The sequence below is a fragment of the Neolamprologus multifasciatus genome, chromosome 16 (genome assembly GCF_963576455.1).
Source record: "Neolamprologus multifasciatus chromosome 16, fNeoMul1.2, whole genome shotgun sequence".
NCBI classification, from domain to species: domain Eukaryota; kingdom Metazoa; phylum Chordata; class Actinopteri; order Cichliformes; family Cichlidae; genus Neolamprologus; species Neolamprologus multifasciatus.
The window spans coordinates 7,032,982-7,059,390 of NC_140454.1; the positions used below are offsets into that span (position 1 = coordinate 7,032,982).

At 39.5% G+C, this 26,409-nt stretch overlaps 2 protein-coding genes and 1 long non-coding RNA gene across 4 annotated transcripts in view; 2 read left to right on the plus strand and 1 right to left on the minus strand.

The window, feature by feature from the left end:
• The window catches only part of LOC146500152 (uncharacterized), an 88,580-nt gene that overhangs the window by 42,848 nt on the left and 19,323 nt on the right, over positions 1 to 26,409 (plus strand). The gene's annotated exons all lie outside the window — the stretch shown is intronic.
• Positions 9,936 to 12,314, plus strand: LOC146500156 (uncharacterized). Its single transcript, XR_014869902.1, has 3 exons — positions 9,936 to 11,302; positions 11,777 to 11,995; positions 12,201 to 12,314. It is a non-coding gene; the product is annotated as an uncharacterized LOC146500156 (long non-coding RNA).
• LOC146500157 (G2/M phase-specific E3 ubiquitin-protein ligase-like) lies at positions 12,705 to 19,442 on the minus strand. Of its 2 annotated transcripts, XM_085136066.1 has the most exons (13): positions 19,258 to 19,442; positions 18,461 to 18,597; positions 17,891 to 18,197; positions 17,162 to 17,244; positions 16,944 to 16,996; positions 16,679 to 16,721; positions 15,440 to 15,510; positions 15,149 to 15,238; positions 14,721 to 15,031; positions 14,427 to 14,605; positions 13,977 to 14,146; positions 13,221 to 13,435; positions 12,705 to 13,121 (listed from the first exon to the last, which is right to left on the minus strand). In XM_085136066.1, the coding sequence occupies exons 1-13, from the start codon at positions 19,370 to 19,372 to the stop codon at positions 12,886 to 12,888; spliced, it is 2,010 nt and encodes a 669-aa protein (XP_084992192.1). In that variant the 5' UTR covers positions 19,373 to 19,442; the 3' UTR covers positions 12,705 to 12,885. The 2 variants fall into 2 exon arrangements, with proteins under 2 accessions (XP_084992192.1, XP_084992193.1); XM_085136067.1 differs by lacking the exon at positions 18,461 to 18,597 and having other exon boundaries at positions 19,258 to 19,396.

Sequence of the window (26,409 nt, forward strand, 5' to 3'; positions counted from 1 at the left end):
TTATGCCTGTAGTGCACTGCCGTGTAAATAATTTGCATTTACTGAATATGTACTGAGTGAGTATCACTGTTCAAAAATTGAATAAAGAAACAAACTAATTTTTGCCTTTTTTTTATTAAAACCGCTTTATAGAACATCACATCAGTTACAATGTAGAATCCATGTCACTGGAGCATTTTGATTCAATAAACAGTAAAAAGGTGAGCTGTGAAGACCAAGGACAAGTGCAGTTCACAGGTTTCCTAAGGAATCCCAGAAGATTGCATGGTGTCATTGCCCAGCAGTTGTTCACAGGACATATGGACTCAGCCTCAACAATCCCTGCAGCATGAAGTGACAGTGCAGAGAAAAAACTCCCCTTTAACAAGAAGAAACCTCCAGCAGAACCAGAACCCGGTTCAGTACCAGCAGCCATCTGGGTTTGGAGGAGAGAGACAGAGACACAGAACTACCAAAAGTATATTTTTTTTATGTGATTGACTGTTGTTGTAATTCAAGCCCTGAGTGTAGAGCAGGTAAGATATAAAGTTGCATCCTAAATTCCATGCTCATGCAGAGTGTTTAGTTTATGACTTTTTCACCTGGTCATTTCTTGATGAATGGATGGTCTTTCAGGGTTGACCAAGCTGGTACCCTGGCCACCTTGACTCTGTTCTCTGCAAGATGTTGCAAAAAACAAAATCATATGGAGACAATATTGGACACAAAATATATACAGTGGGGCAAAAAAGTATTTAGTCAGCCACCGATTGTGCAAGTTCCCCCACTTAAAATGATGACAGAGGTCAGTAATTTGCACCAGAGGTACACTTCAACTGTGAGAGACAGAATGTGAAAAAAAAATCCATGAATTCACATGGTAGGATTTGTAAAGAATTTATTCGTAAATCAGGGTGGAAAATAAGTATTTGGTCACCTCAAACAAGGAAAATCCCTGGCTCTCACAGACCTGTAACGTCTTCTGTAAAAAGCTTTTCTGTCCCCCACTCGTTACCTGTATGAATGGCACCTATTTGACCTCATCATCTGTATAAAAGACACCTGTCCACAGCCTCAACCAGTCAGACTCCAAACTCCGCCATGGCCAAGACCAAAGAGTTTTCGAAGGACACCAGGAAAAGAATTGTAGACCTGCACCAGACTGGGAAGAGTGAATCTACAATAGGCAAGCAGCTTGGTGTGAAAAAATCAACTGTGGGAGCAATCATCAGAAAATGGAAGACATACAAGACCACTGATAATCTCCCTCGATCTGGGGCTCCACGCAAGATCTCATCCCGTGGGGTCAAAATGATCATGAGAACGGTGAGCAAAGATCCCAGAACCACACGGGGGGACCTGGTGAATGACCTGCAGAGAGCTGGGACCAAAGTAACAAAGGTCACCATCAGTAACACACTACAACGGCAGGGAATCAAATCCCGCAGTGCCAGACGTGTTCTGCTGCTGAAGCCAGTGCATGTCCAGGCCCGTCTGAAGTTTGCCAGAGAGCACATGGATGATACAGCAGAGGATTAGGAGAATGTCATGTGGTCAGATGAAACCAAAGTAGAACGTTTTGGTATAAACTCAACTCGTCGTGTTTGGAGGAAGAAGAATACTGAGTTGCATCCCAAGAACACCATACCTACTGTGAAGCATGGGGGTGGAAACATCATGCTATGGGGCTGTTTTTCTGCCAAGGGGACAGGACGACTGATCCGTGTTAAGGACAGAATGAATTGGGCCAAGTATGGTGAGATTTTGAGCCAAAACCTCCTTCCATCAGTGAGAACTTTGAAGATGAAACGAGGCTGGGTCTTCCAACATGACAATGATCCAAAACACACCGCCCGGGCAACAAAGGAGTGGCTCCGTAAGAAGCATTTGAAAGTCCTGGAGTGGCCTAGCCAGTCTCCAGACCTCAACCCCATAGAAAATCTGTGGCGGGAGTTGAAAGTCCGTGTTGCTCGGCGACAGCCCCAAAACATCACTGCTCTTGAGAAGATCTGCATGGAGGAATGGGCCAAAATACCAGCTACTGTGTGTGCAAACCTGGTAAAGACCTATAGTAAACGTTTGACCTCTGTTATTGGCAACAAAGGTTATGTTACAAAGTATTGAGTTGTATTTTTGTTATTGACCAAATACTTATTTTCCACCCTGATTTACGAATAAATTCTTTACAAATCCTACCATGTGAATTCATGGATTTTTTTTTCACATTCTGTCTCTCACAGTTGAAGTGTACCTCTGGTGCAAATTACTGACCTCTGTCATCATTTTAAGTGGGGGAACTTGCACAATCGGTGGCTGACTAAATACTTTTTTGCCCCACTGTAACAATTTAGTTAAATGTAGCATTAACTCATAAGTCTTGCTAAAGTAAACCTTGTATTCTTACTGACTGAATAATTTCATCTTGCATAATCTGAAAGAAACACATAAAGACAGAAACAATTTATAAATTAACGTTCGATAAAATCTAAGCATTAATCATTTATTAGATACCAATATGAATATGTCTACCATAAAACTTGTGTGGAGCGAAGTTACATTCAATCAAGATGGTCTGGCATGCTACAACTTTATAGTTGTTAAATTCTGGGTACAAGTATACATACCCATCTTGTACATGTTTTTTAATATTATTATTATTATTATTATTATTATTATTATTATTATTATCCTACCCAATTACATGTTTCTTTTAATTAGAGTATGCTGTTTTAATGACTTTACAATATCATTTACATTGTGTTCCTTACATTTTCCCTAATTGTATGTTATATTAATTCTATATTTCCGTTTTAATATTTCTAATGTTTGCCTTGTTTTCTTCACTGTCTGGTCTGCCTCTGTCTTGCCTGTATGGATGCATTTACACCTAAATGTCCCCAACAAAGGATGTTTTAATTCACCACTATTCCAGTGAAACATGAGTCTCCCATCTTCCTGCTACCGGTCTCGAGTTTTTGTTCACCAAAGCACACACCAACTTCATACTGACGGACAGATCACTGCCCTTTTGCCGCCTTGTCTGACCGTGTTTTGTGGCTTTGGTTCACTTCACCTCACTCTTCCCCATTCTTGTCATTAAATCAGGCCGTTCTGCAACCATGGCAGCCATTCACTCTATGGCTTTATTCATGGTGTATTTTACCCCTTCACCAAAGGCCGTTCTCGTTTCCAACATTATATTTGCAGTGTTCGTCTATCTATCAATATCTGCGGAGTATTTTTTTTTTTAACGAGTATCCTATTTTCTAAAGCACAGCATGTAAAGGGTAGCTCGGTTAGCAGGATGCTAGTATGTAGCGCTTAGTGAGACACGCCTCAGACGAGTTGAGCAAAGACCCCGTCTATGTACTTTATACGTGAGCAACGGATTTAAATAAAATTAACGTTTCAAAAGACAAACTTGAAGATAAAAAACAATATACTTACCGGAGAATCGCCAGGGTTTGCCGCTTCTATCTTGCTGCTCCTAAATTCAAAACTGCCTCCGCAGACAGGCAGGGGAGGCGTGGAAATTGTCTTTGAGTTAGTCAAACGTTTTCCTTAGTTCGAGTAGATGATAAAATAAAATAAAAATAAATGGGATTTTAAGTAGGACTAGGCATTCTGTAATGATCTCTATTTAGGAGAAAAACTTAATCACTCACCTTTAAACAGCTCTCTTTTAGGAGACACACTGCTGGCTAACGGTGTCATGTGATCAAACAGCGTAATTTAATTGGCTGAGAGCCACTCGACTCGATCTAGTGCTGATTGCTCTGGCTTGGGTCATTCAAGTTCATCACTTTTGCAGTTGAATTTTTGCAGGTGAATTTTTTGCAGGTGAATTTTTGCAGCTGAATTTTTGCAGGTGAATATTTTTGCAGGGAAATTTGGAGCATAAAATTTCAGTGTTATAAATTCAATGTCTAAAAATACTTGAATTCTGATGATACTATATTTCTTCCATACCTGGTGCTGTACGCCAGTGAGATAGCTTCTATAATCCAGTGGGGCAGCCTCTGTTTAGACAGAGCTTCACCTCTGGCTGGATTAGCGAAACAGACAAACAACTTGTCACATAAGCACACATTCTGAGTGTGCTCAGCGTAGTTACATAGAACACAGAGAATGCATCCTCCTCTCTTCCACACAACACTCGAAGGGAGGGGAGCAAAAGCTCAGCAGCTCAAATTTCACCACTGCAGGAATGACTTTGGGTAAATAAGCAGAACTTGGGCGAAATACTAATCTCGGGCCATCATGAGAAGACTGCAGGAGGGATGCATGGACAGAGCATGAAAGTCACCAGCTTTCTTTGCAGTAGCCAAAGTGAGGAGCAATGCAGTCTTATATCAAAGAAATTTCATATCCACATACTTAACAGTTGGCGCTGAACCCTTAGCTATCACATGTGGCCTCTCAGCAGGTAAACATGAAGGCACCACAGATCTGTGCATGGATGAATCACTTCTCCTCCTACCTGAAGAGGGAGGCAAAAAGATCCCAAATCTGGGCCACTATCAAAGGGTGCAAGTTCCATTCCCTCTACTCCCAGGTTCAGATGGCCCAGAGCATGGGTGACTCTTAGAGACACAGCTTGTGCTGCGCTGTGGTCCAGGTCCCTCTCACTTATGTACTAATGAATAGAGCTCCCCACCCTCTTAGGGAAGCATCTGTGGACACCACCTTGTGAAACAACTCCCTCCCAATCCAAGAGCCCTGGTGAAATGCGGCCACTCTGTTCTACGACAAATGTGTGCAACTGGAAAACGAGCATATTTCCTAAACGAGGAAAGAAATCTACTGACTCTGTTAACATGGTCACACTGTGCAACAAACTGCACTCAGTTTGTGTGTTTTCGGATGTTTGCGCATTTTCCACCTCATTGCAACCCCTGAGTATAAACGCTACATATAGAAAGTAAAAGTAATACGTTTACAGAAAAATTAGTGAAGTATGGATACCTGAATATTCTATTTAGATACAGTAACAAATTATTATACTTTGTAAGGAAGTATTTGTATTTTATGTCCCACCTCTGCTAAATACTGCAACAGGAGGTCAGAGGTCAAATATTCTGAACATCTTGTGAATGCCAGACGAAAGAAGTTACCTAGGATTTTCAAATCAATACCACAGGTGCATCTACTAAAAATTTCTGACATGTTCAAGTGTTTGAGAATGAGGCAATGTAGAATGTTCTAATTGATAGCTTAGTCTCAGATGAATTCAAATCCCGCTGACCTTAACTTCAACGTCAAAGGTCAAGTTTTTACAAGGATCACCTTGGATTTCACAATTATGCTAAAAGTGCATCTATTAGGAGGTTGAGGGCTAGCACTGCTGACTGTTGGTATTTTTAAATATAGTGATATGATTGCATTTCCCTCAATTTAACAAGTCACAGTAAAATCACCAGCAGTAATCACTAAAATTCGAGCATCAAGGATACGTAAAAAGTGCCGGGAGGTGTAATCACAGTCACAAAGATTTGATGTGTGGGCAGGAATTCAACCCAGTAACTTATCCCCAAATTGACAGCCTTGGAATCCGCAAGAGAGCAACCTTCACAAGCACAAAATGATGGCTTGACTTTTGTACAGTGGAAGAAAGTGGAGCCTTATTGTGGACAGTGGAGAGAGAGAGGGGAATATATTCAGCAAAGGGACACGGGTCAGACTCAGACCTGGACTGCTTTCTGGCCATGTATATATGGTGACTAGATCACCTACTGAGCTAAGCTGGTGCTTTATGTTCTTCTGCACATAGTACAGGTCAGCTGTTACACACGGTTTTCATGTTCATTCGTGGTCATTACTAAAATGAAATTAGTGCATTGTCAATGGATCACAAGCAGAACTTTCTTTCTCCATCTCTGCATTTTTTCGGTTGTGGCATCTTGATAATCTAGTGATTACCAAAAAGGCAGTACGATTCCAAACACACACAAATAAAATATTATGCTATCATTCTTCACATTTTTCTCGAAATGTCTACCATAGCAATGTCTGTGTGTTTTTTTTTGTCTTATTGCTTATTGTAAGTTTACATTTACAGGTACAGAGACACCTGTAAATGTAATGGCATCATGGCAGCACAAGAACAAGTTCTGAGCACAAGATCCATCGGGCTGGGGTCTACTGTACAAGGCAAGACCTCAGATGCAGACAGTGTAAAGATGCCCCTGAGACAATCCAGCACATAACAGCAGGGTGCAAGATGCTAGCAGGCAGGGCATATATGGACCGGCATAACAAAGTGGCTGGCATAGTAAACAGAAACATCTGTGCTGAATATGACGTTGAAGTCCCGAGGTCAAAATGTGAGACGCCCCCTGGGGTGTTGGAGAATGACCAAGCTAAGATCCTGTGGGATTTCCAGATACAAACGGACAAAATGGTGATGGCTAACCAACCAGACATAGAGGTGGTAGAAAAGCAGAAGAAAATGGGAGTAGTGATAGTCGTAATGATACCAAATGACAGCAACATTAGGAAAAAGGAACACAAGAAGCTTGAGAAGTGCCAAGGGCTCAGAGAGTTTAAGAAGATGTGGAGGGTGAATGTAACAGTAGTCCCAGTAGTAATCAGAGCACTCAATGCAGTGACTCCCACTGCACTCCTAGGAACAGCAAAGATATTGTGCAGGACCCTGAAGCTTCCAGGCCTCTTGTAGAGGACCCAAGTTTGAAGGGGGCCACCTATATTTAGGAAACTTCCCTTTTTGTTTATCTGTGTTATCTTTGTCTAATATTAACATTTGGTTTGATGACCTGAAATATTTAGGTGTGACAAACATACAAAAAATGGGAAATCATGAAGGGCCAAACACTTTTTACACCACTATAGTTGCCTGCAAATAGACTTACTGATTCTAATCTCCTAAGTCCTGCCATTTTCCATTGTGCAGTCTGCTCTACTTGCCTGTTTCCTAGTTAACTTTCAAAACTTTTTCCTTGCCCATCTGAACTTTGTCCTGTGTTCCTGTAAGGAGTTCAGAATTGACAGGTGGTCACTCTCTTCCCTAGAATCGTCTCATTTCCATTTAATTCAGATTTTGCCAAATTAAGTAAGTAAGTAAGTAAGTAAACTTTATTTATATAGCACCTTTCACAGACATATGTCACAAAGTGCTTTACAAGGTAAAAACACAATACAGTCATAAAATACACCATGAAAACCCTGGTCTAATTAAAAGCTTTTTGAAATAGAAATGTCTTTAGCTGCTTTTTGAAGGTCTCCACTGAGTCCAAACCCCGTAGAAATAGGGGAAGTGTGTTGGGTCTACAGTTAGACCCCGCTGATCCCAGAACTTATTCCCATGAAAGAAAAACAAGGCAACAGCGATCGATCTTTTTTACTTGCAAGGGAGGCCTTGTCGGTATCTTAGCTCATCACAAAATGACCTCTCCGACTGCCCCCTCTCGCTCCCTTTTATTGACAACGTTCACACAATAAACAATAGTTTACAACATGTACCTTCCCCCCCGTAACCCCCCTTGGTTACAAAAGACAAGGCACTGTGTGTGTGTGTGTGTGTGTGTTATGTGAGAATGTGTGTGTGTGTGTGTGTTATGTGAGAATGTGTGTGTGTGTGTGTGTGTGTGTGTGTGTGTGGCATGCTGCTGATCAAAGGGTCATATAACATAAAAGCACAGGAACATCTTTGGTCATAAAGAGGGTAGTCTCCCCACACCCTAGATAACACAGTGAAGCCATACAAAGGGGAGGAAGTTTACCACATCAAACAGACCTTCACAGAGGGTGTTCCTGTGATCAGAAACACTACCGCCCCCCCTCCCAGAATCTTAAGGATCTGGGGAGGGGATCCTTAAGATTCTTTAAAACTATGTACAAATGGCAAACATAAAAATGACAATATTTAACAATTCACCTTAACAAAGTGCATTCCACAATCTGGGTGCAACAGCTTGGAAAGATCGGTCCCCTCGGGTTTTAAAACGAGTGTGGGGGACCACTAAAAGGTTTTGGTTTGCTGACCTCAGGTTACGAGTGGAGGTGTGTGTATGAATCAGATCAGCAATGTAGGGGGGTGCCTGTCTCTGTAATGCTCTAAAAGTTAAAACTAGAATTTTAAAATGGAACCTGAATCTGATTGGTAGCCAGTGCAGCGACTTTAACACAGGGGTCATATGAGCACCCTTGTTCGAGCGGGTCAGTAGCCTCGCTGCAGAGTTTTGAACAACCTGTAGGCGGGCTAGCCCTTTCATGTTTAGACAAGTAAACAGGCTGTTACAGTAGTCAAGTCTTGTAGAGATAAAAGCATGTATTATCATCTTGAGTTCACTTGTTGACACAATGGATCTAAGTTTAGAAATGTTCCTCAGGTGAAAAAAAGCAGGTTCTTACTGTCTGATTTAGATGTCCCTCCAAAGAAAAAGCTTCATCAAAAATGACACCCAAGTTTCTAAGGTTATGTTTCTGGGAGGAACCTAAGTCACCCAGTCGCCGTTTAATATCAGGTATTGCACTGCCTGGTGCAATAATCAAAGTTTCTGTTTTGGCCGGGTTTAGCTGTAAGCAGTTATTGTTCAACCATTGTTTAATGTTGGTTAAACAGTCAATCAGATTGGAGAGCTTATGAGCTTCAGCAGGCTTAAACGAATAATATAGCTGAATATCGTCAGCAAAAAGATGGTAAGATACTTCAGGAAACTGCTGTATTATCTGACTTAAAGGAAGGATGTATATTAAAAACAGAATAGGTCCCAGCACAGAGCCCTGAGGAACTCCACACAACAACTCTGTAGATTCCGACATGATCTGGTTTGCAGACACACTAAAACTCCTTTCAAATATATAAGATGAAAACCAGTCTAAAACAGAGCCAGACATCCCAACCAGGTCTCTCAGTCTGTTTATCAGGATGGTATGGTTGACTGTATCAAAGGCTGAGGTAAGGTCTAACAGGACTAGGACTGTGTATTCTCCGGAGTCTGCTGACATCATAATATCATTAGTTACTTTCAGTAGTGCTGTCTCAGTGGAATGCAAGTTACGGAACCCAGATTGAAAACGGTCATGGATGTTATATTTCTCCAAGTATGCCGTAAGGTGGACAGCTACTGCCTTCTGAAGGAGTTTTGACATGAATGGGAGTTTGGAGATAGGTCTTAAATTTTGAAGTAGTGTTGGGTCCAGGTTGGGTTTTTTGAGCCTTGGTTCCACAATGGCATGTTTAAAAAAGCTGGGGAACACCCCAGTCTGAAGAGAAACATTAAAAAGGTTCACAACCAAAGGACCAATGGTGTCAAAGGCATTAATAAAAAGCTTAGTGGGGATAATGTCTGAGGGGCTTGAGGATGGCTTCATTTTGTCAACCAGGGCTGCTATTTCCTCATATGTTACAGTTGTAAAAGTTGACCAGGAGTACAAAGGGAGTGCCTGACTCAGAGAACAAGAAAGCTTTGGGGAGATTTTAGCATTGAAGTCGTTAATCTTATCAACAAAAAATCGGAGGAGTTTATTACTATCTACTTTAGAGTGTACATCTAAAGGTACCACATCTGGGGAGACAATAGCACTAACTTTGTCAAAAATAAACTTGGGATTTCTCTTGTTTTTTGTTATGAGCCTAGAAAAATATTCAGATCTAACAGTTTTCACTGTGTCATTTAAGGAGAGCATGAGATCTCGAAGATGGAGCCTGTGTACGTCAAGTTTGGTTTTCTTCCATAGTCGTTCTATTTTGCGGTATATTCTCCTTAAGTTTAAGATAGTCTCATTTATCCAAGGGCACGTCTTCTTTTGTAATGCCGAGCTTGTTTTAATAGGTGCCACTTGATCCAAAATGGATGTGCATTCCCTATTAAAAGACTGAATAAGAACATTTACATCGTTTCCGGTAAAAAGTGGAGACCTGTCAAACATAATGGAGAACCTCTCAGCAGTAGTCTCACTTATTATGCGTCTATGAGTTTTTAACTTCACAGGCGTCTGTTTAGTACGGTGGCCCTGAAGTGCAAATCACACCAACAAATTGCTAAACACAACAACAAAATTGAGAGGCCCTGAAGTGCAAATCACACCAACAAATTGCTAAACACAACAACAAAATTGAGAAACACAAAAACAAATGGAGAATCACAAAACAAAATTGAGAAGCACAAAAACAATACTGAGAATCACAAAATCAAATTAAGAAGCACAGAAACAAAATTGAGAAGCACAAAAACAAAAGAAGAATCACAAAAACAAATTAAGAAGCACAAAAACAAAATTGAGAAGCACAAAAACAAAAGAAGAATCACAAAAACAAATTAAGAAGCACAAAAACAAAATTGAGAAGCACAAAAACAAAAGAAGAATCACAAAAACAAATTAAGAAGCACAAAAACAAAATTGAGAAGCACAAAAACAAAACTGAGAATCACAAAATCAAATTAAGAAGCACAAAAACAAAAGAAGAATCACAAAAACAAATTGAGAAGCACAACTTCATTAAGAAAACCGGAAAGGGTAGGTACCAGTCGGCAACAGGAGACATCACTGATTGGACGTCCGCGCTGTTCATCTTTGGAACCGGAAGTTACTCTGCCTGTAGCGCATTTTTTTCAAACATGAACATTAGCGGTGACCCAAACATAGCTGTCGCTATTCGAGAATATTTTGATTCAGGACATACATACGAGGTGATACTGGATATGCTCAAGTGTAATCGTGACATTTCAATTAGTATGCGTACACTGAAAACGCATTTAAAAGAATCTGGACTTTACAGACGAGGCAACTATTCTCCACTTCCTGAGGTGAGGCGTGCCATTTTGTCCGAGCTTCGAGGACCAGGACAATTGTTTGGATATCGGACCATGTGGCAAGTTCTCAAACAAAAACACAAGCTGCGTGTCAAGCGTGATGTAGTTATGAGGCTGTTGAGACAACTAAATCCTCAAGGAATCGCTCTGAGAACTCGAAGGAGGTTCACAAGACGCACGTATCACTCCATGGGGCCCAATTACATATGGCATGTAGATGGCTATGATAAACTGAAACCCTTTGGCTTGGCCCTGTCAGGATGTATAGATGGCTTTTCAAGAAGACTGATGTGGCTTGTGTGTGGAGCAACAAACAACAACCCGGCTGTTATAGCTCACAATTATATAAACTGTGTAAAGAGTCTTGGTGTGATACCAATGAGATTACAAACAGACTTCGGGACTGAGAATGGGACTATGGCAGCAATACAGTGTACCCTCCATCACGCGCACACGGACTATTATGCTGGATCGTCAAGCCACAGTTACGGATCATCTACTGGGAATCAGCGCATCGAGTCATGGTGGTCTTATTTCAGAAGAGGAAGGTGGGTACATTTGTGTCTGGTAGGTGTAAGCTACAGTGAAAGCTGATCAGATCGTTTTTTTTTTTACATGCATTTAAGAAAATAGAGTAGCGTCTTGCTGGACGTGTTGAAAAGTTGGATGAGATAGACGTTAACAGCCGTCACTTTATTGCAGGAACTCAAAATGGTCACTGTCAGCTGTTGTGCCGAAATGATCATGCTTGCCTAGATTTAACGACGCCAATACAAAATGAAAAACTCAGACCAAACTCTCCACTCCTCACAATCAACACACAGAACAGAGTGAAAAGAATACAGCATTTTTAACAAGAACATTACTGCAGGGTCGCTACAATATTTATGGAAAACTAATATGCATTACTTTGTTTGACATCCATTTGTGGCATGTTTTAAATGGGACCAAAATGTAACAAACCCTATAAAATGACCAAGAACAAAGCTAAATTGATTCTTAAATATTAATTATATACCCAGGTCTCAGTTTTGGATGGACCTTTTTGGAGACCTAAGAGACTCTGGAAACTTAAATGGAAGCCACGAACACCAGTGCTTGCTGAGATTCTGCTTCAGAGGGGTTCTACAGAAAGACCTGGATGAATGCAAAGACCTCTGGAACAAACACAGGATCCGGCCAAGCAGACTTGCATCGTGTCCAGGGGGGATTCCAAACGAACTCTATCTCTTGCCTCACAGGTATTTGAGTTCTTAACAAAATGAATTAACCTTTTGCATCAAACTAAATGCAAGGTGTTGTTATTGCTTAAGTTGGTTAATATATATTCATAATTTTACACATAAGTATGATAGAGCAGTTTATAACATGTCACTGCATGCGTTGATTTATATAGTTCCATATTGTCAGCAAAAAATCCTTCACTGTTCTATTTTCATTTTGCAGATATGGTTCAAGAGACTGTGGATTTGCTGTTGAGGAGAGGGAACTGGATGTGTTTCCCGAGGAGGGGCTACCGGTTGGATTGTGTGGTGATCCAAACATTGAGGAATATTTACAACAGGCTGTACAACAAAACACACTGCAGCAGCCACAAGACTGGGAATCGGCCACAGAACTGTATTTGGCCCTGAAGGACATAGCTGGGTTTTAGATACCAACTGAACTTAAGTTTGTAATGACATTTGTCAGAGTTACTCTGACGAAGACACACACGGTGTCGAAACGTTAGTTTCTTTCCTTTTTTTGCACCTAATAAAACCTTTGGACTTACTTGAGTGCTCCAGCCCTTCTGTTTTTCCTTCATTTTTTAATGTTAGTAGTGTTTCCTTTCCCTTTTGCTAAATTGAATATAATATTGTTCATAATATACAGCAACTGGCATGGATTTAAATATTAACATTTAACCACAAGGAAACATTTAAAATTTTCTTTAATAAAACCATTTACAAATAGTGTCCAGCATTTCTGTCACTTTTCCAACATACAATATTCAGAAAAAAACAACTAAAACAACTAAATGTTTAACAATATGGAAGTTGCTTGTCACATGAATGTGTTAAGTAGTGTGCCAACGGCAGCTGAACCTAACAGGGTAACTCAGTAACTGTAACTTGATGACCTTGCTGATTTAAGAACATCCAAATCCTGGAGCATTTTGAATTCCAAAGTCCATGTTGGCCTTAAAGATGCTGTATGAGTCACAGATGGGTAGCTTCAGAGTATTTGCACAGGTGTTTGCAACTGGAAAAGGCGAATCACTTAAAAACTGGATGCATGGTGGTGGTGTCATTCCTGCCGGTGGAACTGCCGTCAGCCCTGTGGCAAACATCATCAAATCTTCCAGGCACACTGCTGTTGCCTTCTCTGAAAGAAGAAAGTAAACACTGTAGTACATTACAGAAAATTAATTTCCTTACCTCTCCTTTCATAAAACTATAAACAAATAAAAACGGCCATTCAAACCTTCACAGTCAAGGAGATAATCTGCCCAAAAGCCAAGTTTTAGGACATCCTTATGCCGCTTGTTGCTTCCTGCTGGGCTGAGATCTGGTCTGAACATGCTCTCCAGTTCTGAAGCAGTCAGGGCCTTGGCAGAGAAGCACAGGAGTGGGGCCAGCACACTGGAATGTTGTTGCAGTGCACTTAAAAAATTCAGACTTTCCAGTCCATCTTTAAATCTGCAAAGGATAGACAAATAACTAATAATTGGTTTATAGCTATAACTATTGCAGTCTTCTAAATTGTGTTTAAATGTCTTTACCTACTAGATCTTTCATTATAAATTTGGACAGATTTCAAATGCATAGAATCACTCATACACAAAAACAATTCATAGTGCTCAGAAATTAACTGTGACAGCAAAAAAAGAAGAGCTCATTGGGATTTCAGCATTTAAAAAAAATAGTGCTTTCACACTGGAATAAACAAGTGTGTCAAACAAGGGCTCACCTCTTTTTATAAATAACTGAAAAATTAATCATGTTGCATGACTATGATTATTATGGGTCATTGTGAACAATAAATCTATACTAAATTAGAGTTCTAGTGTCAAAAGGTTAATAGCGTGCAACAGTGGCTCAGGAATTAACTTGTTGTTCATCAGATCACACGGATGCTACTAAATCAGTTTTTTCATATACATCTGAAGGTCTGAAAATGTCAGTGGCTGCTGTGATGAGCAACTGGCCATCCTGAATTTAAAAGGAGTAATGAGTTTACCGTTGAATGACACTTTGGTTTCTTTCAAGGATGTACCATCTGAGGTACTCCTCCACAAATGCTTGTTTCTCACAAGGCTTGACGTTTCTGAGGCATCCAGCAGTTTGGAAGATTGTGCTGTTTTGCAAAATAAGATTATGCAAAGACTCCTCTGATTCAGCTTTCAGGACCTATAAAAAAAAAAAAAAGGTTTACTGTAAGAAAAACAAAAATATAATTTTCACTACTTTTATGATTCATTCAAACATTGGATTAAAAAAATAATCAATTTGTTATTTCACTTGTGTTGTTGGGAGGTGGAAATCTGTCCTTTCAGATTACAGAATCTACCTTGAACCTACTTTCAAGATATGATCCAACCCGGATAACTTTTATCCTGATTAAATCTTTTAAACTGGCCCCAAGTGTCTTCTAAGTAAACCCATTCCCTGAGCCTAGGTAATTTTCTACCTGATGTAGAACTTTTGTGATCTCCTCATCTTGCACATCTTCTACAGTGGCGCTGAAACTCTGATTCCCTGTGATGTGGTTGACCAGGTTCTTGGAGAGGAAATGTGGTGCTGGTCCCCCATGCACAATGGATACAGCGATCATCTTTCCTGCTAAAAAGTACTCATCTTGCCTGGCAGCTGTTATACAGGGCACATAATTATCATGGTTAATTGCTATTAAATATGCTAATGAAAAAAATAAGCCAATTTTTATTAAAATTTCCATTGTAATAATTACGGAGAAAACATCCACCTCTTGAATTATATACAAGATAACGGCTCTCTGGAGGTCCATCAAAGATGGGGCGATTTCTCAGACTGCCCATAAGAAGTGTGAGGAATTCACGCCTCGGGCCACCTGTATCCAAACCTTCTTCAAAGCTGCCAGCATCATCATTAAACTTGATGAACATGTCGTAGTTGTCAGAGTATGTGCTGCGTCGAAATCCTCTAACAGCTCCATCCCATACAGCTGACCTTGATATATTGAACCTGCTGACCTTCTTGTGGTCAAGTTCCAGTGCCAAATTTGCAATAATTTCATGTGCCTGCAAATTGGTGTCTCTAAAAAAAAAAGGGAAACTTATTTTTTAAAGGTGTATATACTTCTCTCATGATTGTATGATGTCTTGTACAGAACAAGATGGCGGTTAATTGGATTCAAATGTTTAAATTACTAACACAGGTTCTTCTGGGGGCTCAGCTTTGGCTTCGTTAGGAGTAGGATCTTCATCATCAATCACAATCGGTTCAAACAGCTGTGTGTAGTTTCTGCAGAGTGAAAACATGTACACAAAGTGTAGATGCAAAAAGACAAATGCATAAACATGCAGTTCCAGTTTTATAGAACGATTCTACTATTTTTTTTTCTGAAGAATCTAATGTAAAAGAGTCAAACTACATACATTTATAATAATTGTGTGTATATATTTTGTGAAACCCTCTGGAATAATTACTCAAGATACAACGCACCTGTAACAGGAGCTCTCGACAGTGAGGCATTCAGTAGTGCCTGTATCGTTTTCTTCTTCCAAATCTATGACCTGGAAATACAGAAATGAGGATGAATGAAAATTCATATTTGACCAATTGATAATTATTTTAATATAGGGAACCTAAGTCTCCTCCCCTTCTGGTCTGCTCATGGGTCCCTGAACAAAAGAAAAATGAATGGAAGTGAATGGAGCTATAAAAGTTATTTTCTGGTCTGCTTTGCCTTACTCTCTGAATCACACATATGTTGTACTTCAATTTAAATAATACATAATTGTGTTTCGACTATGTCTGTAATGTAATTTGAGATTTGTTAGCTTGTAAAAATTCGTCATTAAAATGACTACAAGTCAGATGTCACAAATATGACGTCGCCTCAGAAGCTTTTCTCCCCCAGCGTAGCTGCTAATTATCACATGGCCAGATTTATAGTGGTTTTCTCCACATCATCCTGGAAGAAGGATTCGAAGCTCGCTAAACAAAACTAAGCTTTTCCTCTTCTCTGTGTCTGGTTCGATGATGTCAATTTTGTGAGACGAACATTTACATTTCGCCACGTCTTTTCAAACAAAACCTAAAATAACCTTTGCCACCTGTCGCTTAAGCACTTTTTGGCATCAAAATGTGTTTATATACTTCACGGACATCATATTTTAAATCCATGGCACACATCAAACGGGATCAGAAAATAATTTTTATTGGCTCATAGACTCCTATTTTTTTAGCAGTAGGGGACCCATGGTCCGGAAGTAGATGGATGTACCTTAGGTTCCCTATCCCAATAGATTATCTAAAGGTACAATAAGTAAGAATGAAATAAGAATAACATCCTGTGGTCAAATTTGTGTACTGCAGTCTATCTTTATAAACAAACGAGTGACTCTCCCTCCTCTCGTTCCATGAGTTTCATGGCTACGAATCAGCGCCAGAAGATTCTAGATGACAAAGACGAGTCATACACAGTTAGTTTCAATGTAACCTTCCTTCCAACATGATTGAGACATTAGACTGCTTTGTGATTATTTCATGTAGTATGACTTATTGTACCTTTAAGGGGTGGATGTTATAATCTATTGATAGTATGAAAATTGAGGATGTGAAATGCATTGTATAATAACAATGAATGTAATAAGCAAACAGTGAATCGTTATCTAATTGCAAAGTAAAGGCGGTGGAGATTGTCTGCTGCACTGTTTTACAAATAAAAAAGTTTTTTACCTGTTGTACTTCATTAGCAAGCACAAGATCCCCAGCACCCTTCCTTAGAGAACAAAGAAAAGCATTATTGTTGTGTACTGTGAAAATATTAATTGACACTTTGAAAATATTTAAGCATCTTGATTAAGAAACAAGCAATACAAGTATTATGTAGTCCATGTTCCAAAAACCATATACAGAATGAATGACAAAAGTGTATATCTCATTAATACAAAGTGTAGGCAAAAAACAGTAAAAGATTACATGTTCTTAAAATATCACTTACTCATATTCTGCCGCTTTCTGTAAAGGACTGCTTTCATGTTGAAGTTCCCATGGCTGAAACAAACAAACAAACAAACAAACAAACACACGCACGCGAGCACGCACACACACACACAAAATGTATTTCACATATAACTATTAACTGTTTTACTTAACTGAGGCAAATGGTGGTGGCTAAACAACAAGAAAACTCTATAGAAAATTTTAAATTGTACTTACCAGTGTATCAGCAAGATCAAACTCAGAGGGCCTTTTAATAACAATCTCTGGGTCAGAGTCAGACAAGTCTGAGTTTTCTGCAACTACAAAACATGAAAACAAATCAAGCTAAGCTAACTAAATTCATACTAATGTATGAAACTTTATTTGATCATCAATAATAGATTAATACGAAAGGCATAAAGTTAGCATTGAAAACTCATGACTCAGTAGATCCAAAAATGGCTGAATTTCATGTTTCCAGGAAGAAACATAACATATACAAGCTAATTTAGGGAGCAATGGTGGCAGAGGAGTTAAAAGCCCGCCCTGTAATCAAAAGGTTGAAGGTTTGAGCCCTGCTCAGTCTGTCGCAGTCGTTGTGTCCTTGGGCAAGACACTTCACCCTCCATGCCAGGTGGTGGTAGTGGGAGGGATAGGTGGCATCTGTGTACAGCAGCCTTGCTTCAGTCAGTGAATCCCAGGACAGTTGTGTCCACATTGTAGCTAATCACCAGCAGTGTGTGAATGTGTGTGGGTGAATGACTGGTTTTGTTGTGAAGTGTCTTGGGGGGGTTGTAGAACCCTAGAAGGTGCTATATCAAATACAGGCCATTCACCATTTTAATGTAGGTATGCTATTGACTTGGGTGCTTTATGCGTAATGTTATCATTTCACAATTTCAAAATTAGCAGTTGTTGAAACTAAGGGAATGTGTGTCAAAATCCAAACAAACATTAGCAGCTTACCATCTTCAAAGTCACTCTTCAAGCAGATGAAAACAGTGATTCTTTGATAAGGCTTGCCAACTTCAGCCTTATAAGCCTCAAGTGTAAATGGTCTTTGTGTTCCAGGGACAGTAATGACCTCAGTGCCATCCGGATACAGAAGAAGGAAAGGTCCATCTTTTAGATCTTTGTTAAAGTCCTTCATTTTTTTAACAGCTTGATTGAGCAGACTTGTGGCAGTAGCGTCAGGGTCTGTTGTTAGGAAAATAGTTTTTCCACGGTATGGCTTCAAACCACCCTTTTTAATGGTCATCAAGCCGACATTTATCTGTAAGGAAAAAGACATGAACAATGGGCCAAGTAGATACTAATATGACTCTAAGCAGATCTATTCAAACTTGAATATTTATTAACTGCAAAAGAGGGATCTTCCTGACAACCTAAATGTACAATTACTCGTAAACAATTGTTCTTATTCTGGATAGCTTTACTACACTGAACATTTTCTACACAACTCCCCTAAGGAATAACAAAAGAATGTCATTAGAAAATTAACCTCAACTTGTTTTCAGACTGAGCTAGCCAAACTACCTGAACCTTTCTTTTTTCCTTTTTCTTTAAGCCCTTCCTCCCTTCAGAAAACTTTTGCCTCTCTTCATTTTTCTTTTTTCTGTATTCTATGAAGGTGCTGAAGGTTGGAGTCGGGCAGTTTGAGGTAGTCTGTGATGCTAAAGGGAAACAAAGGAAAAATGTACTACAATGTCACACATTAAAGACATTAATTCATGTGACATTCCATTGTCCACACAACACACAAATAAGGACAACACTGAATAATCTCACTAGAAAATTTCTACCAAGGAATGACAATGCAACTGATACTATTGACCAATACAATTCTACACCAGTAAGTTTTAATGTATAGACACATAATAGTGTTAGTTCCTAAAGTTAACCAAACATAATAAATGAACTAATTTATTATCGTTTCAGTTGTGGAAATGCTCAGAGGACTGTTCCACGAAGCAAGCTAATCCCAAAAGCTAGGCTCACTCTGAAAATCCAGGCTCGATTACCCCAAATTCGGTTCCAGCAACGAGGCTAACCTGCAGTCTTTCTGCTCATTCATTATGCAATATGCTTGTGGACAAGTCTGGTCCGTGGCACCCTAGCTGCGAGGTTTGTTAACACTAGAACTGCCCTCAAACCTTCACTACTAGAAAGGTCTTGAGCAGTCATTTTGACAGCTGCGTGCATTTTCAAATGAGCCTCGATTTTCTGAGCTCGCTTAGTGGAACAGCCCTCTGGTCTGCTATGGTCTGGAAACAGCTAACGCTAGGCTAATAAATCAATTAATAACAAACATTTTATTATGCTTATTAACTTACTCAATGGGAGTGAAGTGTCTCCGATGCAAGATGCGTGATAAAGCCTCTCGCCACAGCCGCTGCAAAAGTTCGGTGACTCCTCAACCAGCTTTTTCCCACAGCTAGGACAAAACATTCCGCCGTTCTTCTTCAAACGAAATGCGCTACAGGCAGAGTAACTTCCGGTTCCAAAGACGAACAGCGCGGACGTCCAATCAGTGATGTCTCCTGTTGCCGACTGGTACCTACCCTTTCCGGTTTTCTTAATGTAATTGTGCTTCTCAATTTGTTTTTGTGCTTCTTCTTTTGTTTTTGTGCTTCTCAATTTTGTTTTTGTGCTTCTTAATTTGATTTTGTGATTCTCAGTTTTGTTTTTGTGCTTCTCAATTTTGTTTTTGTGCTTCTTAATTTGTTTTTGTGATTCTTCTTTTGTTTTTGTGCTTCTCAATTTTGTTTTTGTGCTTCTTAATTTGATTTTGTGATTCTCAGTATTGTTTTTGTGCTTCTCAATTTTGTTTTGTGATTTTCCATTTGTTTTTGTGTTTCTCAATTTTGTTGTTGTGTTTAGCAATTTGTTGGTGTGATTTGCACTTCAGGGCCTCTCAATTTTGTTGTTGTGTTTAGCAATTTGTTGGTGTGATTTGCACTTCAGGGCCACCGTAGTTTAGAGCTAAAATTAAGTTCAACAAAGATACAGTTATGATCACTCAAATGTACATCCTCAGCAAACACAGTTGCCCCTGTTACGGATTCAAATACTGGGGATGGATACAAGAGGAAAACCAAAATAACAACACTGGTCCGGCTGGGTTGAGTCAAACGATGATTTAATGAACACACGCATGGGAGATGGACACCATACAGCAGACAGCATCAGATCTCAAAATGCTGGAGCCTTGATCAAACTCTTATAGCCTCTAGTGGCCCCCACCTAATCATAAAAGCCTAAACATTCACATTCTTTCTCTCTGCTGAGATGGGGCAGAAAACCTCTCCAGTATGTTCTGTTCTCTTCTAATCAGACAAATAAGGCGATGACTTTCTGTGAACAGTATTTCATATAACTCAGCAGTATAATGCATCATAAAACAATATAATTCATTCACAATAAATCAGCAGTCTAATGTAATGCAGATCAGTTTAACCAAATGTAATAGTGATCACCTTCTTCTAATTCAGGAGAATAATGCAAACTAAAACTACATAATAATTCACAATCTTTAATTAGGGGTCTAACATGGCATAAAATAATATTATAATCCAACAATTCCCCCTGATGAGCTCTTTAGACTTAAAGAGCTCACTTACACCCTGCAATCCAGTGTTGCCGGGTTCATTTCTTCTTACTCCTGAGGCCCTTTGTCCCCCTGTTGGGTGAACCATATGTGAGATGACCTCTGTGTTTGCGCAGTTCAGATGCAAGAAAAACTATTATTACAACAACAATAGTAGGTACAGATGATACTCCCATCACTCCCCAGTTCTCCCACAGCTTTATTTCGGTGCTACCTTATACCCTCCAAACGTACTCAGACTAGAACCTCTGTCCGAGGAGCTTTTAGCCTTTATTTTATTGCTGTACCCGAGTGGTCTTCCAGTCGGGTGATCCTCTGCTCTTCTTTCTTCAACCTCAGGGGTTAGACAACCCTTCAGTCGTTGCACAGATCAGGGGATTATTCTGCCCTGATTTCAAACAATGATCTGTGTATTCTGGGGTCACAGCTGTGTTCCCCCTTTTGACCAAGAGCCTCTCGAACCTCGTTGGTCTGGTGTTCCTGGATTTCCGTCAACCCCTTCATGGTTATTGCTGTGTTTATGGGATCCATCCTTTTGAGGTGACTAGCTGGAGCCCAAAATGCCATGACACTTGAACCCAGTTGATGTTTCAGCAGTCACCGTGTCTGTCTCTGCTGCGAAGGATCCTTGTATATCTGTGACCTCGTCTGGTGTCTGTTCCTTTCTCTGTAAGAGACAGAAAACCAAAACACCTCTCTTCCTAGCTCTAACAATCTAATGTTGTTGTCTACTGATCTTTTGGTGGTTCAGAATTGGTTTAGAATATTCAGAATGTCCCAAGGACTTATCCTAATTTAGTGTGTGTGTGTGTAAGCGTGTTTGCATTTAGCCCGCTGCACTCAAGGCATTTCCTACACTTTATCAGTCCGGACTATCGCCGAATGAAGCTTATAACCTTCAAAAAACTGAGTGCCAACTCATTCTAAGCACATTTGCAAGATGTGTATGAAAATGATTAAAACCACTCATTCTAATAAAAGACATCAAAAACAAATTAGCCATTTCTAATTCTAACATGTGTCAATTCAACGGAGCTAGAAAATTAAAAGAACAGGTTAGTGACCTCATATCTTAGAAAGTATCAGACTTTCTCCTATCCAGTGTCGTTGCTCCAGTCTTGTTATCCTGTGCCAAGGAATGAAACCAATTTAATTGTCATGTTAGATCTGTTCAACTCCTGGCTCCGCCCAGAGCCTGCGTCTTCACAATTGTCTACAAACAAAACCTGTATTAATATGAACTTCACTTCAATATGAACTTGTTGGCTACTTTTGACACCTGTAAATAGAAAATTAACATGAGGTTATAACAATCACTGTACTACAAATGTTAATGTAATGTCAATAGCTTCAATAAATGTTCAATGCAATGCTTATTATATGATTCTGATGTAACAATAATGCTGATGCTAAAATAACAGTAAAACACCCCCTTTTGGTGGCGAGAAACTGTTGGTGTGGTCAAGTGGGTGCTGTAAAAACAAAAGCTCAGGACAGAACAGTTATCATTCACGTACTTCATACAAAATTAGCATATATTGAATTTCATAATGATCCTCTGAGTGTAATGGTACATTTTAATTTGAATTTATCAAAGCTAAACACAATAATTTTTCTTTATTTTGCTCTTGTTCTTGTGCAGCACCACATCTCAGCACATGCCCCTGTCGGTTCTATCCTACTTTTCTAAATTATTAACTATTTCAATGGAGAACCTAAATGACATGGACCAGTGTTTGTCATTACATATCTCTATTTTGAATGTGAAAGTCTATCATTCCCCTGTTATTCATAGACATCAATAGAGTTTTTTTTGCTTTTTTCTCTATAAAAGTTAATTGGCTTTTTACAGTGGCCTGCTATGGTTAATAATAACATGTTCAGTCATGAATGAAATCAAAGCTTTTCTTCACTTTAGCATTTAACATTCCCAACAATATAATGTGATACATTAATCGAAACACAGCTAATAAAACACAATTTTCTTAATGCAAACATCAGTAACTCAAAATTAGCAACCAAAGGGTTAAGTCTGCAATTCACACTCATGTGAAGCTACAGCCTCCCCCTTTAGTCTCTGTCATCCTTCTGTTCCTGCAAAAACAAAACAAAGCGAGACAAAACATCCACCCTTCTTTTACAGGCTGGGTGAATTGTTTGTGGACATTTACTAATCCTAAAGTTGGTACCGTTTTTGTCTCAGTATCAAGTCAGTTAAAACTTTTAGTCGTCAGTCCATCACAGTCCAGTCACATGCCTACATTCACACACATTCATACCAGATATTGCTGATAATGGAGTCTCACACGCAACCTATTCGAGCCTCCATCACCAGCAAGATGACATCATCATTTTAAAGGAAAACAGTTCCTTGTTTTTTGGACTGGATTGACTCGCTGCAATCCTTTTAGGCTCAGGACTTCTCATGTGATCAATGTCCCATATAAGTGAATTTCTCCAGAGCCCATTATAATCATGGAGAAAAATACTTTGCGACTGTTTTCAGTAAGAATATTTTATAGCGCTTTAAAGTTCAATCTCTCAGGCCTGGATTAAAGAGCTGATTTGTTAAATCAGGAACTCACAAAATACCAAAATATCACCACCGGTGGATCACTCCTCTCAGATGTTCTTATTTCAGTGCACTGTAACAAAAGCAAAAACAAACGTAACCAATAAAATACTCATATAATAACAAATACTGGGGCCCGTTGGAAACATGTCCAAACATAAAACCATCTTTCTCTCTCTTAGAGAAAGAAAACAATCCAAACCTCACTGATAAAATCAACCTAGTGTTAAGCAAAACCCAAAATCAACCAAAACTTCACCAGAAAGTTTTTATCTGTCCCGGGACAATATTGTGTAGGAATATCATCAACGTGTCTTTTAGACCCCATTCCTACAAAACTGCTCAAAGAAGTCCTGCCATTGGTTAATTCTTCGATCTTATATATGATCAACCTATCTCTAATAATCGGCTATGTACCACAGGCCTTCAAGGTGGCTGCAGTTAAACCTTTACTCAAAAAGCCATCTCTAGACCCAGCAGTCTTAGCTAATTATAGGCCAATCTCCAACCTTCCTTTCATATCAAAAATCCTTGAAAGAGTAGTTGTCAAACAGCTAACAGATCATCTGCAGAGGAATGGTTTATTTGAAGAGTTTCAGTCAGGTTTCAGAGTTCATCACAGCACAGAAACAGCTTTATTGAAGGTTACAAATGATCTTCTTATGGCCTCTGACAGTGGACTCATCTCTGTGCTTGTCCTTCTTGACCTTAGTGCAGCATTCGATACTGTTGACCATAATATCCTATTAGAGCGATTAGAACATGCTGTAGGTATTACAGGTATTGCACTGCAGTGGTTTGTATCATATCTATCTAATAGACTCCAATTTGTGCATGTAAATGGAGAGTCCTCTTCACACACTGAGGTTAATTATGGAGTTCCACAGGGTTCGGTGCTAGGACCAATTCTGTTTACATTATACATGCTTCCCCTAGGCAGCATCATTAGAAGACATAGCATACATTTTCACTGCTATGCAGATGACACCCAGCTCTATCTGTCCATGAAGCCAGATAACACACACCAATTAGTTAAACTGCAGGAATGTCTTAAAGACATAAAGACTTGGATGGCCACTAACTTTCTGCTTCTTAACTCAGATAAAACTGAGGTCATTGTACTCGGCGCTGAAAAGCTTAGAAATATGGTATCTAACCAGATTCTTACTCTGGATGGCATTACCTTGGCCTCCAGTAACACTGTGAGGAACCTTGGAGTCATTTTTGACCAGGATATGTCCTTCAACGCACATATTAAACAAATATGTAAGACTGCGTTCTTCCATTTGCGCAACATCTCTAAAATTAGAAATATCCTGTCTCAGAGTGACGCTGAAAAACTAGTTCATGCATTTATTACTTCCAGGCTAGACTACTGCAATTCATTATTATCAGGATGTCCAAAAAACTCACTGAAAAGCCTTCAGTTAATCCAAAATGCTGCAGCAAGAGTACTGACAGGGACTAGAAAGAGAGAGCATATTTCTCCTGTTTTGGCTTCCCTTCATTGGCTTCCTGTTAAATCCAGAATTGAATTCAAAATCCTGCTCCTCACATACAAGGTCTTAAATAATCAGGCCCCATCTTATCTTAATGACCTTGTAGTACCATATCACCCTATTAGAGCACTTCGCTCTCGCTCTGCAGGCCTACTTGTTGTTCCTAGAGTATTTAAAAGTAGAATGGGAGGGAGAGCCTTCAGTTTTCAGGCCCCTCTTCTGTGGAACCAGCTTCCAGTTTGGATTCAGGAGACAGACACTATCTCTACTTTTAAGATTAGGCTTAAAACCTTCCTTTTTGCTAAAGCATATAGTTAGGGCTGGACCAGGTGACCCTGAATCCTCCCTTAGTTATGCTGCAATAGATGTAGGCTGCCGGGGGATTCCCATGATGCATTGAGTTTTTCCTTTCCAGTCACCTTTCTCACTCACTATGTATTAACTGACCTCTCTGTATTGAATCGTATCTGTTATTAATCTCTGTCTCTCTTCCACAGCATGTCTTTATCCTGTCTTCCTTCTCTCACCCCAACCGGTCGCAGCAGATGGCCGCCCCTCCCTGAGCCTGGTTCTGCCGGAGGTTTCTTCCTGTTAAAAGGGAGTTTTTCCTTTCCACTGTCGCCAAAGTGCTTGCTCATAGGGGGTCATATGATTGTTGGGCTTTTCTCTGTATCTATGAAGCGCCTTGAGGCGACATTTGTTGTGATTTGGCGCTATATAAATAAAATTGAATTGAATTGAATTGAAAATTGAATACAGGTACCGTAACTTCTTTTTGCACTGACAAAAAACATGTTGGACTTATTTGATTCAATAGTGGACACTAGTTGCACACAAATGTTTTGCTTTGGTAGAAACTTAAACAACTGAGTTAAATCAACACAACCTTTTCATATTCAGTAAACCTATGCATTTTGTGTTCATAAAACACGATTGAAACATGTTCTGATGGAGTAAGTTGAGCTCCTGGAATATTTTAATCCTTCACAATTCTGTCATTTTATTTCAACACTATTCAATAACTTTTATCCAAATTCTACTTGGTCCCTTAAATACTACATGTTGTCTTCATATTGCATACGGTTCAACAAAGTCTAGATTCTGGTTACCATAAAAATTGAATGGGTCTACACCAACTACCATCCTCCTATCTTTATCCTGGTTGCAGGAGGGCTGGGAAATAACCCTAAAGTGATAGGTTACGAGGCAGGGTGCACCCCGGACAGGTCACCAGTCTATCACCTAGAAACAAACAACCATTTACACTTACATTCACGGATAATTTAGAATCATCAATTAACCTAGCTCTAACAGCTGCATGACTTTTCACTGTGGCAGGAAACCAGAATACCCAGAGAGAAACCACTGCAAACTAGCCAGACTGTGGACTTGCACCCAGGACCTTCTTACTGTGGAGCAACAGCACTAACCAGCATGCCAACAATGTAGGAAATACAGGGAAGCTATGATTTCCTGTATTTGAGGCAGAATTATTTTGTGCTTGCCCTTGACAGGTTAATCCACAATAAATAGCAATAGCATGCATTTGGTGAGTGTGTTGTTGTCTGCCTCTTATAACTCCAATGATTTTTCTGCAGTTTGAAATCTTATGCGGTCTTATGAATTCCGTTAGCTCAGCAACTAACCACTCTTACTAGATTGTATCGTATCATCTCAATGAGAACAAATTAAGTTGTTGAATTTTGTACAGATCTTTAAAGCCTGAGGCAATTGTGTTAAATACACGTGGGATGCTTACGTAAATCCAAGGGCTGGCCCCCTTTTTTTTCATTTTATATTTTATTCT